At 40.6% G+C, this 12,664-nt stretch overlaps 1 protein-coding gene across 2 annotated transcripts; it reads right to left on the reverse strand.

Moving 5' to 3' along the window:
* Window positions 1–5,963: 5,963 nt before the first annotated feature.
* LOC110834912 (uncharacterized) lies at window positions 5,964–9,194 on the reverse strand. Of its 2 annotated transcripts, none has more exons than XM_022074561.2 (4): window positions 8,973–9,194; window positions 7,511–7,624; window positions 7,065–7,404; window positions 5,964–6,571 (listed from the first exon to the last, which is right to left on the reverse strand). In XM_022074561.2, the coding sequence occupies exons 1-4, from the start codon at window positions 9,055–9,057 to the stop codon at window positions 6,562–6,564; spliced, it is 549 nt and encodes a 182-aa protein (XP_021930253.1). In that variant the 5' UTR covers window positions 9,058–9,194; the 3' UTR covers window positions 5,964–6,561. The 2 variants fall into 2 exon arrangements, with proteins under 2 accessions (XP_021930253.1, XP_021930252.1); XM_022074560.2 differs by having other exon boundaries at window positions 7,511–7,627; window positions 8,973–9,193.
* Window positions 9,195–12,664: the final 3,470 nt, after the last annotated feature.

The following is a 12,664-nucleotide window of genomic DNA, read 5'->3' on the forward strand; positions in this document are numbered from 1 at the left end:
ATGTTCACAATGATACGCCACTGGTCTATCCTGAGCCAAATGAATGATACAATGACGACAAGGGGCCCACATACTCTACATATTCTTTGACACAAGCTGAAAACGTCACTGGTTTTGTTTAGAAATGAGAGAAGCCTTGTTTCTTCAGTTCTGAAGATGTATTGTCTTCTGGGTTATCGCGCTGTGTAGAGTGGTAGGAATTGAATGGTGTTTCAAAGATGATTACTGCCTCCATCAACAGGGCGATCGTCCTAAGCACGTCTGAAAAGTCGGTCAGTTCCTACAAGCAAACTACATAGCGCAACACCCCATCTTCAAGAGAAAAAATACTTTCAGAACACTCACGTGTTTCATAACACCATTACATACCCAATCACAGTTCAGGACATGAAACTGAAATAATAATTAAGATTATTTTAATACTTTTATTCTGTCATGAATTACACACGATAATCATTAAATTAAAATTGCACACAGAGTTGTAGCCGCAAACCCTGATCAGAAGTAACCACGTGAAAGACTTAAAAATAAGATAACAGGATAATATTAAAATAGATATCAGAATAACAGATGGCGGGCACTTGTGAACACTGCCACATAATAGCAGCAAATATGACTAGCTAAGCGACTATTAGCTTCTTACGGTCTCTGCTCTATTAATTTATTCCTTCTAAATTCTGTTCGCTCAGTGCAAACAACAGACAATATTCAAACAGTTGTTGAACTACGGTGATCCGTGGTCAGCGATAAATTCGAAAAAACTGCGCTTGGCCCGCGAGGAAAATCATTTGTTCACCCCTGCTCTAATGACAGGAACTGTAAATACGACACACACGTCTGTGAGACAGTGATTAAGTGTGTCCGAACAAATAATATAACGACAGATAGTTTGTGGCTATTTTGACTGAAAAATGAACTCATGTCAATCGTCAGTATCGTTTCAAACGTCTGGGTCACAACATGGCCTCCTTGCGAATAACCAAATTCATATTCGTCATTTTACTTTCAATGGTGTCCGCTCAAGGTAGGTAAAGTCATTGAATTCTGTTCTTAAAAATCGTAGTTCATAATCTGGCCCCTCGATGAGGGGCTTAATGGTTTTCCCTAGTGTTTCCCGTCGTATGCATTAAAACAGGCTGCCACCACTTTGCACTATACAATCATACCCATATCATTAAATTCCGAACCTCTGCAGTTGGTAAGAAATTAAAAATAAAATAATAATTAAAGGTAATGTCTGTGTGTGGAATATATAGCTTCTTTACCACATTCACAAATGTCTGCCAGTAGATGATTTTCTAAGCCAGCTAAATCCGATCTACTCCTTCACTCCCAGTCAACGATGTCCCTGAGTTCATGTTCACTTCAATTGGTAAGTGAAAGTAATTGTTTAATGCTATTCTCTCCCAGGACGGATGGAGAAGGGTACCTCGAGACTTGGGGTAGCAGAAACAGACTCATCCTATGACGTGCAGAATTCTAAAACATTCAGAGACAGCTCACACGAGAGACACATGCAAGATGGACCGCCATACATAATGAAGAGACGAGTGATGGCCAATGGAGTCCGCACAGCAGAAGAGAGTTTGAAAATGGGGACTGGAGATGACGAGAAAACTGGCCAATCGGGCAAGTTGATGGAAGGAAGGCTACAGAAAGTAAACCTACCAGACGGCTGTACATGTACAGGATGCCCCACAAATGTGTTTTCAGCTTCTGTCATTGCAGGATTAGTGTCAGGAAGCTTGCAGGCTGGCACTGGTCAAGCTACCATGGAAACAGCTTTAAGTTCTGTAGGAGGTGCATCAGGTTCTACAGCATCCAATGGAGCACAGACACAGTCACAAATAGTGTTGCAATCACAGTCTGGAAGTTCAAGTGAATCAGTCTCACAGTCAGGTTCAATGAGTTCAAGTGGATCTGTCTCACAGTCAGGTTCAACAAGTTCAAGTGGATCTGTCTCACAGTCAGGTTCAATGAGTTCAAGTGGATCTGTTACACAGTCAGGTTCAATAGGTTCAAGTGGATCTGTTACACAGTCAGGTTCAATAGGTTCAAGTGGATCTGTTACACAGTCAGGTTCAATGAGTTCAAGTGGATCTGTCTCACAGTCAGGTTCAATGAGTTCAAGTGGATCTGTTTCACAGTCAGGTTCAACAAGTTCAAGTGGATCTGTCTCACAGTCAGGTTCAATGAGTTCAAGTGGATCTGTTACACAGTCAGGTTCAGTAGGTTCAAGTGGATCTGTTACACAGTCAGGTTCAACAAGTTCAAGTGGATCTGTCTCACAGTCAGGTTCAATGAGTTCAAGTGGATCTGTCTTACAGTCAGGTTCAATGAGTTCAAGTGGATCTGTTACACAGTCAGGTTCAATAGGTTCAAGTGGATCTGTTACACAGTCAGGTTCAATGAGTTCAAGTGGATCTGTCTCACAGTCAGGTTCAATGAGTTCAAGTGGATCTGTCTCACAGTCAGGTTCAATGAGTTCAAGTGGATCTGTCTCACAGTCAGGTTCAATGAGTTCAAGTGGATCTGTTTCACAGTCAGGTTCAACAAGTTCAAGTGGATCTGTCTCACAGTCAGGTTCAATGAGTTCAAGTGGATCTGTTACACAGTCAGGTTCAATAGGTTCAAGTGGATCTGTTACACAGTCAGGTTCAACAAGTTCAAGTGGATCTGTCTCACAGTCAGGTTCAATGAGTTCAAGTGGATCTGTCTCACAGTCAGGTTCAATGAGTTCAAGTGGATCTGTCTCACAGTCAGGTTCAATGAGTTCAAGTGGATCTGTTACACAGTCAGGTTCAATAGGTTCAAGTGGATCTGTTACACAGTCAGGTTCAATGAGTTCAAGTGGATCTGTCTCACAGTCAGGTTCAACAAGTTCAAGTGGATCTGTCTCACAGTCAGGTTCAATGAGTTCAAGTGGATCAATTTCTGTGACTGGCATGAAACCAAGCATTTTGCCTGGAACCAGTCTAGTACCTGGATCAAGTGGCACCAGTTCACAAGAACAAATTGGATCAGTTGGTGGCCTTGCACCTCAGCCAGAAGCTTTAATTTCAAGTGTTTTAGGTTCTCAGTCACAAATTCCAGGCTCAGGGTCACAGACAGGAACTTCAGCAGCCATACCTGGATCTTCAGGTACTTTATCTTTCGATGGCATCAAATAAATGTGACATGAAAATTATTCTTATTACATATACAGATCTTGTTTACAGTGGGGAATAATCCTGTGCTTGGGAAGGGCCAGTGATAGATTATTATTAAAATTCAGTATATTTCTTGACTGATTAAATTGATATCAACTGCTCAAGAAATACCAAGCACCATGAAGTTACTTAAAATTTGAGATTGAAATAAAATAAAGCAGATCAGGCATCTTAAATATGTAAAACTACAGTAATACAGTTTATTAATTGTACAATTAACAATTATAAAAAAATGGATGACTGATTAACATTTTATAAAGATGAGAAATAATAAAGATTAAAGCTTTTATAAAGATGAATTATAAATACAAATTAAATTTATGTAAGCTCAACAGGTCGGCTCATAGATATTATGTTCTTGCCTCTGAAGATGGTATCAAGATGAAAATGTAGGGAGAAAATTACAAGACGAAAGGAAGTAACATAGCGTTGTAGCTGACGGTTTAATAAAATTAAATTATTAGTGGAAGATGCAACAGGATGGACCACAACTTCAGAATAAAATAAAAATGGTTCATGTGCATATGCAGAAATAAACAGGCAAAATTATTATTTTAAGAATTAGATGATTTAAATTCTGTCACTGTAGTTATTGCTTTTATATGAAAAGTCAACTTCACAGACATTGAAATAAGAAAATATAAAAATGTCGCACATAACCTCAAATTATGACAATGATGATTATGATGATAATAACAAAAGTAACAGAGGCTTTAGGGTGGAAAATTAATTTCTAGTTCGGCACAGGTCTTTGCATAATTCTTCCAACACTCTAGATTGTTAACACAGACTAACTTACACGTTTATTCATGTTACAGTTTCAGGTGTTCCAACAGGCTCTGCAGGGAACACAAGCATCGAACAAACAGACGGGAGCACATGTCTGAACCCCCTCACGTGCCCACCAAAACAACTTGTATCCATGCTCATCACTTTGGATGCCATGATTCAACAAGTTCTCAAAGCAGTTAAGGAGTATTGTAAAATACCTATGCTAAGCACATGAGGAAATTATACAATGAAATGTATGAAGTACTGAGATTTATCTCTTGAGAGTATGACCTTGAATATACAAATGTACCACATCTGAGAACTGTACCAAAATTCAAGACAAATTATATCAATACATCATCATCTCCTATCAAGGATTGGGCCCTTGGCTCACTCTGGACAGTGACTTGTCTTAATAGTCCTTATTTAGTGCATCAGAGTAGCAGGTGGTGAGCCTGCTGCCTCCGCACAATTTCTACTCATTTCTGATTTGTATGCTAGAGCCATCTAGTAGCGAATCCGAAGAGACATGGGTGAGAAGCATGGCCACTGAATTTTCTTTATAAAACATCCCTTTCATGTTCATAAGATCCTTTTACGTTCCATAAATCTACGACATGAGACTGATGGCTTTACTTAACTTCCAAAGGAAGTCGTGATACAGACTTTCATCACCCTTGGCTGAATTTGAACCAGCAAACCTTGGGTACAGTGACGAGCAAGTTGTCACTATGTTATTATTATTATTATTATTTAGTGTTCTGTCTGACGACAGGTCCATATGAACAGGATCCTTCGATCCTTTTCTCTTCTCGGACTGGGACTGGGACCTGTTCATATACGTTCTTGGCAGATTATCCAGAAGTGGTTTGCCATTGCCTTCTTCTGTGTGTGAATGGAGTAATTGTTGGGATGCCACGGAGAAACCGGGGAAGCCCCCGGAGGAAAACTCCGTGTTGCCTAGACCACGGCCTTGCCCAACACAAGTTATAAATTCGGGCACCGCCGGGAATCGAACCCGAGACCCCAGGATTACAAGGCCAGCGTTCTAACCGCTAGACCACCTCATCTTATTATTATTTAGTGTTCTGTCTGACGACAGGTCCATATGAACAGGATCCTTCCATCCTTTTCTTGGACTGGGACCTGTTCATATACGTTCTTGGCAGATGATCCAGAAGTGGTTAGCCATTGCCTTCTTCTGTGTGTGAATGGAGTAATTGTTGGGATGCCACGGAGGAAAACTCCGTGTTGCCTAGACCACGGCCTTGCCCAACACAAGTTATAAATTCGGGCACCGCCGGGAATCGAACCCGAGACCCCAGGATTACAAGGCCAGCGTTCTAACCGCTAGACCACCGTGGGTCACTATGTACCAGAACAAAATCAGACTAACATGTTTTAGGGTAAAAAGTGAGCTTCGCAATTCCTCCATCCTTAAACACCAGGCCACGAGGGCATGGGGGGACACAGCAGTAAAGCTCCATGCATTCTGCTCAGCCGTAAAATTGAAATATGTTGTCAGAGTAATGCTCCAGTCTACACAGTTGATACATGGAGCTCAGAGCCCCTCTGGTAATTGTCATTAAAAAAAAAACAGCACCTACCAGGAGTCAGACCCCACTGATCTGAAAATATAGAATTTTAACATTTGTAATTACTTACCAGAGAAAACGTGACTTCATTCTAAGACAATGGTCAGAAGGCCTGAGCTGTGACCAATACAGAGTGCTGACGTAAAATAACTTTATTTCAGGAAGGGGGATAGAACATGTAAAAAACAAATTAGCACAGATTTTTGGTAAACGACACCGAGGTTATCTGAGAGTCTTAAGAGTCGATAGCATTTAAGTCTTAAAATGGATCTTGCTGAAATAGATTTTAAAGTGGTTTAGGACAGGGACCAATTTTGAGGCTCTTTTGATATTTCTGGTTCAACATAAGCAAGGAATTATTCAAATAGACGAGTTACTATCAAAAAGATTGTGTACCAAGGAGCAAATTAATTTTATTTTATAAAATATGGTAGAAAATTATTTGTTAACACAGATTTACATCTCAAGTGCATGTTGATGACGTCAGAATCACAAATCTCACATAAGTAAACGTATTTGCATCGCCGTTTAATGTGCTTCTGACCCACCCAAGTTGTGAGGGTCGAGATATGTCAAGGGTCGTTTGTCTGATTGTAATTTTTAGTATTCATTTCTGCCACAAGTTGAAAGGTAAAATTGGAAGACAAAACAATTTTACATTTGTTTAAAATATTTTTGTCATCTAATATGTTCAGCGAGTCATCATCCCACAGCGCTAATGCGTGAAAGGACCTAAGGGATTTTCCATCTGCACAAATCTGGAGTCCCAGTTGCAGGCATCTGTAGCAGTGGACCGTAGTCTCGATTGTGATACTATTTAGTCTTGCTGGCAGTTATCAGTGTTTCAGATGAATGTGCTTCCTCTGTCTTCAGGGTGGATTGAGACAAAGGCAGTATAATACTCGAAAAATTTAGTAATCAACAATATTTGGCGTCACAACCCAGAAAAACACAGTCCACTCTTTCAACTGCAGTGGTCATCTGCCTTATTTCTTTCTGCAAAAAGAAGGAAAAAGGAGGTATATTAGAAGATGTAAATATATTGTCAGGTTAGGTGATGAAAGGTAAATTTGCTCCCACGACTGAGCAATGTGACAAAGATGCATGCACGGGTTATGGATATAACGAACCATATATTCTTACTGAGGAAATAATTAATCCATTTTAAACCACTGAGATCTGGAAAGAGTTTGAACCCAAGACAAATGAACCTAAAGAGAAGTGGTTTACTGTTCAGTCCTTCTTAAGAAGCTAACAGTTGCCAAGATGGTAGAGAAATTCTCATTATTGGAACACAAATGTTCAAATTCATTTTCACAAAAGCTCACCATTCGAAACCATCTCAAGTCAGAAGAATCTAGTCTGCACCAACACCCCATTCTTTCAACATAACTTTTAATATTATCCTCCTGTCTAAAACTAGTTGTCTGAATCCTCATTTGTCCCTTGCATACTACATGCACTAATCATTCATAGAAGCTGTGCTCACCCGTAGCCATAGCTGTAGCTCGAACTAGAGGCTGAACTCTGGCTGTAGGAGAATGAGCCAGAATCGCCTCCACAAGTTGAACAGCCTGAACTGTACTGTGGATAGGAATAAACTGGCTTCTGATAGACCGGCTGTACATATGCAACAGGTTTGATGTAGTACGTTTCAACGTAAACTGGTTTGGGATAATACGGCTGTACGTAGTAACCACCACCGCCATGCCCACACGAGAAGCATCCTTTGAAACGTCTGTGGGGTGATCTTTTTGAACGCGGGTCTCCTTTTGAAGTTTGATCACTCCCAGCTACAGCCCTAACCTCTTTGACAGGCAATTCTGCTTCTGGAATGCAGAAAAGTCCACATTAAAAGGTACAAAGCCAGTACCCCGGAATACGTGGCTGAAAAAATAAATTTAAAAAAGTTATAAAAGCGACTGTAGGACGTACCTTGTGTGTGCTCCGAACCTTTACTTAAAGTCGCAATAAACAGTCGTGACATGGGACTGCGTTCTTGCGCCACATCGCCAAATTGTACCTCCTGAAGCTTGCCTGTGGACCCACCTTCTGGAACAAGGAGTCCGACTAGGGTTTAAGGACTCAGATGTTCCAAAATGGTCAGCGAATTCATTTGGCTGTGTGAAATGGTTATCCCTTTCATTGTTAAATTTACTTCTGAGAAGCAACAGCCGTCTGTTCTGCTCCACCAATCACCTTCCCTATTTTACGCTTCCAGACATGCCAACCTCTACACATTCACCCAATGCACTATTCAATTTTCAATAATCGACATGGCTTATCCCCAAAAGCCAAAGTTACACATTGAACTAAAGCCACAAGAACATAAAGATAACAATTATTCTTGAGTGTTTGAACATGCTAAATAATAAAAAGTTCTAAAAATGGACGAAACATTTAATTTCCTCCAAATGTTTCATTGTTCAGTAATTATAAGCCTTGTAATTAATTTCCGTTCATGATTTTCATTATTAAAAATTCAGATCATATTAAATTTACCAGATCTATTCACGCTGCCACCAAGTTCATGAGTGTAAACACGTAAAAATTTATCATACAGAATCTGACGGTATTGTTATTATCAATCGCCATACAACATTTCACACACCTAGTTTCAATGGCTAAGTGGTTACCACCCTGAAAGTTAGAGCTCATTTGTTTTTGTTACGATATGCGCGGTTGTCATGTTTCTGTTTTACATGAAAACTGAATGTTCTTCATAAGTTCACACGCTTGCCAAAATTATAAAATTGCGGGTGACCTCAATATTCATAACTAGTGTAATAAAAATCCCTCTTTTGGTTCAGAAGTTATTATGGAGAACTCGCACACAAGAACGACACATATTAATCCAGCAAACATCACGAAGCACTTTTAGACATTCTGGTGGCGTGAAGCCAATTTGACTGAAGAAACGAGGGGTTCACTGCACTGCAGAACTTTCGTAAATATTATTTTGTACAAGAAATAGGGGTCGCTGAATTGGGAATCGGCTCGTTGTCACCAGGCCTCTACTATCAGAGAAAGACACTTATAAACATAATTAACCGGATCGAAACCCTCGGCCAAAGCGTTTAAAAACCACAGCGATCGTCTGTTATCAGTTTTAAGTTTCTCAAACTTCGATCAAAGTAGGGTAATCGCTTATATAAAAGTACATTCAAATCGGAATTTTGATGGAAATGCAGTTTTGGCGATCTCTAATACACGTATTTATTTATTTTTGGATTATTTAACAAAACTTTCAACTGCTGAAAATAGTTCCACCCCCCACCCCCCCTCTGTAAAACTAATTACCCTGCCGTAATCCTAACCAACACATCATCAAATACCACAAGATTCTGAAAAGAAAATTAAAGCTGAAACACAGAACTTCTTCCGAAATAAAACTCACCCACGTCTCGAGCACTGATTTTATAAGTTGAGGCACGATCTGCCAAGACAACGCCGATACAAAACAGAACTGTAAATAGCTTCATAGCTGAAACATGAGCTCTTCACACGCACGTCAGTCGTTTTGTGACAACGGCGCTCGGGCTGCTGTGAACATTTATAATCCAGACTTTCCTCCACAAATCTGCGTGATCTTGACGCAAAGGTCGACGAGATACGAAAGCGATGAGCCTGTTGACAACCCCCCTCGCCCCCGCCTCAAACGAGGATGCTACCACAATTACACGCAGACGTCATGTCCAGAATGATTAGCATTTCAGCTAGCCCGCAGGTTCTGGGCCTTCCCCGACATATTCTCAGATCGCCAGCTGATTATCGAATTACAACCTTCGGAACGGCAGTGTCCCTTTTCCAATCTTCAGTTATCCGGTAAATTTCAAATCACTCCCCTTTCAAAATCGTCATTCCACGTGATGCAATGCTGATTAATGTACGTAGCTGAAACAGCGTTGTTAAACAGTACGCCTACTAGCCCGATAATGAATTCGAGTAACGTGTTATATAAATTCCAAGAGCTTTCAGACTCGAAATGGAGACCATCAGTATTGTCCCAGAATTTTACCGATTCTGTTCCGCGCGTCTATAACTTTCTTTAAAAAAAATCCAGTTCATATATTTCCATGGCATTTTATTCGAGCAACAATTAAATGTTTGAATCTTGACGGGTAAATGCGGCCAGGCTAATTTTATTCCACGGTTCATGATTCTGAATCAAAATATTTGTTCAGTAGATAATTCTAATTCAATAATTACAGTTACATCAGCTGTAAGAACATCGTTAGAACAATCAGTTATAAACAGCGTAAATAAATATGCGACGTTACACAAGCGCTCGCTATCTCCATCATCAGGGCTATAATGCACCTATGAAACGTCGGTAAACATTTCACCAGACCACGCGACACGACAACCATCTTCGGACTCGCTGCCGTCAGAACCTGATCCTTCAATTTGCGTTCTTTTGTGTTACGTCTTCGCGTTATTTCCACCTAAAAGTCTGAATATTCCCGGAACTTGGGTATTTACGTGTGATTGGGAAATACAGACAGAGACGTCAATGATCTGCAAACGTGGTCGAAGTTTACGTTCGAAATTAAAACACGCCGCCATTGTTAAAAGTGCAAATTACGTTCTTTATCGCCTCTTCTTCTGTTTCATTTCTAGTCTCTTAAAACGCAACGGAATTTGTTGCGTTTAGTGGATTAGGGATTCCCTGTTTCTGCCCACCCGCACGGTTCCGGATGCTAAAACAACTGGGCAGTTTGCCAAGATGGCGCACTTAAAGACAGGGTTACCAGTATTACGGTCTGATACTTTTATACGGTTATTCGTGTGCCCAAACGTGACTGGAAAGATTTTCGACCACCAGACCGGGTGGGACACAAGAAATGCATACATATTGTGATCGAGAAATCTAAATGAGAATCCGAAGGGTAGAATCGACTTCTAAACGATCAAAACTTGATAACCTAACCTAAAACGAAACATGCCATTAACACGTATGTAAGAGTCAAAACAGATCTGGACATCAACTGGAGTGAATCACTTGGGCTAGACAGAAGCCAAGTTGCTCAGCTAGTCAACAAATTCCACGCCTCCCAAAGGTATAACACAACAGCCCACCACAGATTCCTCTCCCGAGCCAGCTAACTCCAATTCATCCTCACACCGTGTTTCCTTAATGCCCATTTTAATATTACCCTCTCATACACACATCTTGCAATATTTTCTGACAAATTCTGTATGAATTCTGCACCTATCATGAATTCTACATACCCCACCCATCTCATCCTTGAATTTATCACACTAATAATACATGGTGAAGCGTAGAAATTACGAAGCTACTCATTATGCAATTTTTCCATCCTCCAGTTAATTCTCTTTAATGTTCTAGCATTTTCCCGTTCTCAAACAAACTTACGTAGTTATTCGTACAAAAACCACGAAGGTGGCACACAGTTAAGACTGTCTATCGCATTATAATGTTGCTACACGTATCATCTTGAAAGAATGCACATAAACACACAGTAGAAAGAACATAATTCTGGCACACCCGTTAGACAATAGTCAAGGTGATAGTGACGTCATGAACAATCCCACACACACACACACACATTAATGTTGACTTTCATGGCGATTAATGCATGCTCAGGTGAGAGAGCACGCAATTCTGTTGCTTAAATCTGAAAGATACTTTCAAGTACAGCCTGAAGTGACATCAGCCTGTAATATTAATTTCACTTATTACAGTTCATCTCGACTTGCACAAATCCCACAAAGACGGTTTCTGCACTGATGAAGGTTATATAAAGGAGACAGAATTCTTTAAAACTCATTTTTGAGCACCTTGTGGCTTAATACTGGAAACACAACAACGCTTTATAACTCTTTCCGGAACAGAATGGCGAATGCAAACGTCTGTCGTCACGTTCTTGCAGCAAAACAAAAACATTTCTGGCAATATTTACAATTTACGTTTCCAGTTTTTCAAATTGTTCTTGTGTGATCTACATCGAGATAATGTAAACTACAAGTAGGCTCTGAGGTTCTCACGGCTGTGAGCCTGAATATGGCTGCCTTCTGGGTTGTTGCGCTGTGCGGTAGAAATTTACAGATGTCCTTGGTGCCTCCATCATCAGGGCGACGAGTACTCATTGCCTTGGAGGCAACAAGGAACTCTGAAACATCTGTAAACTTCTACCACACCACACCACACGGTGCAACAACCCAGAAGACGACCATCTCTTAAATTACGAGTGTCTTGAAAGAGACGGCTTGGAAAAATATTTTGATTCGAGAGGAATGTGTGGGAGGGCGGGAAGAGAGTGTAAGCCGCATAACTTGTGATTTACACAGGTCACTTGGTCGGGGTCCAACGGAGCACTTCTGCAAGCACTGTAATAATCCTTAAGATTGAATAAAGGGCATGGCATTTATTGACCATTTGAGCAACCATCAACTTCTCAAGGAGGACTCTGCTCCAAAACTCATTCCTCGCTTCAAGAAACAATTTTGTTTTAACCGGCGACAACTTGATGCTAATAAAGACAAGTCACCAGCGTGTCACGACGTGACTGATCCCTTTACACCAAAGAAGAAATGGCTGACCACCTTGAAATTATGAAGCGAGACAACGTCCGCTGCTGGCATACGTAAGATTATAAAAGACAGGAAACAAAACAGAGTTCACAGTTTCTGTAATCAAAGAATCATGCACAATCACCTAAGATAGATTCCTGTTACATCAATGCATGGTCTACGGCAGTGTTTCTCTGACGTGCGCTCTGCAGAACCCCAGGGTACCATGAAGTAGTCTTAAGGATTCTGTGCCCAATGACGGACCATCTCATTTCACAATTCCTCTGCCATCACATTACAGTTAACTGCATATACTGCTCCATTCCTGTCAATCACAGTACACGTGTTAATTTCCAACGCATCGGCATTCGCTTCCAGCGGCGGCGGTACTTTGGTAACAACCGAAGTTAGAACTTGGGAGCAGACATGCGCTGACTCTTTATCAATCTTAGCGACACAAAATCTAAGTACCAATAACTGTGACACGTTTATTTTCCCAAGCCCTTTTAATGGCGCACCAATCTCCACATCGAGGTTTTGTTAATAATGTCCAAA

This window comes from Zootermopsis nevadensis, unplaced genomic scaffold (genome assembly GCF_977971745.1).
Source record: "Zootermopsis nevadensis isolate Lab colony 2312 unplaced genomic scaffold, Znev_1.0 Znev_ptg000057l, whole genome shotgun sequence".
Lineage (NCBI taxonomy): Eukaryota > Metazoa > Arthropoda > Insecta > Blattodea > Termopsidae > Zootermopsis > Zootermopsis nevadensis.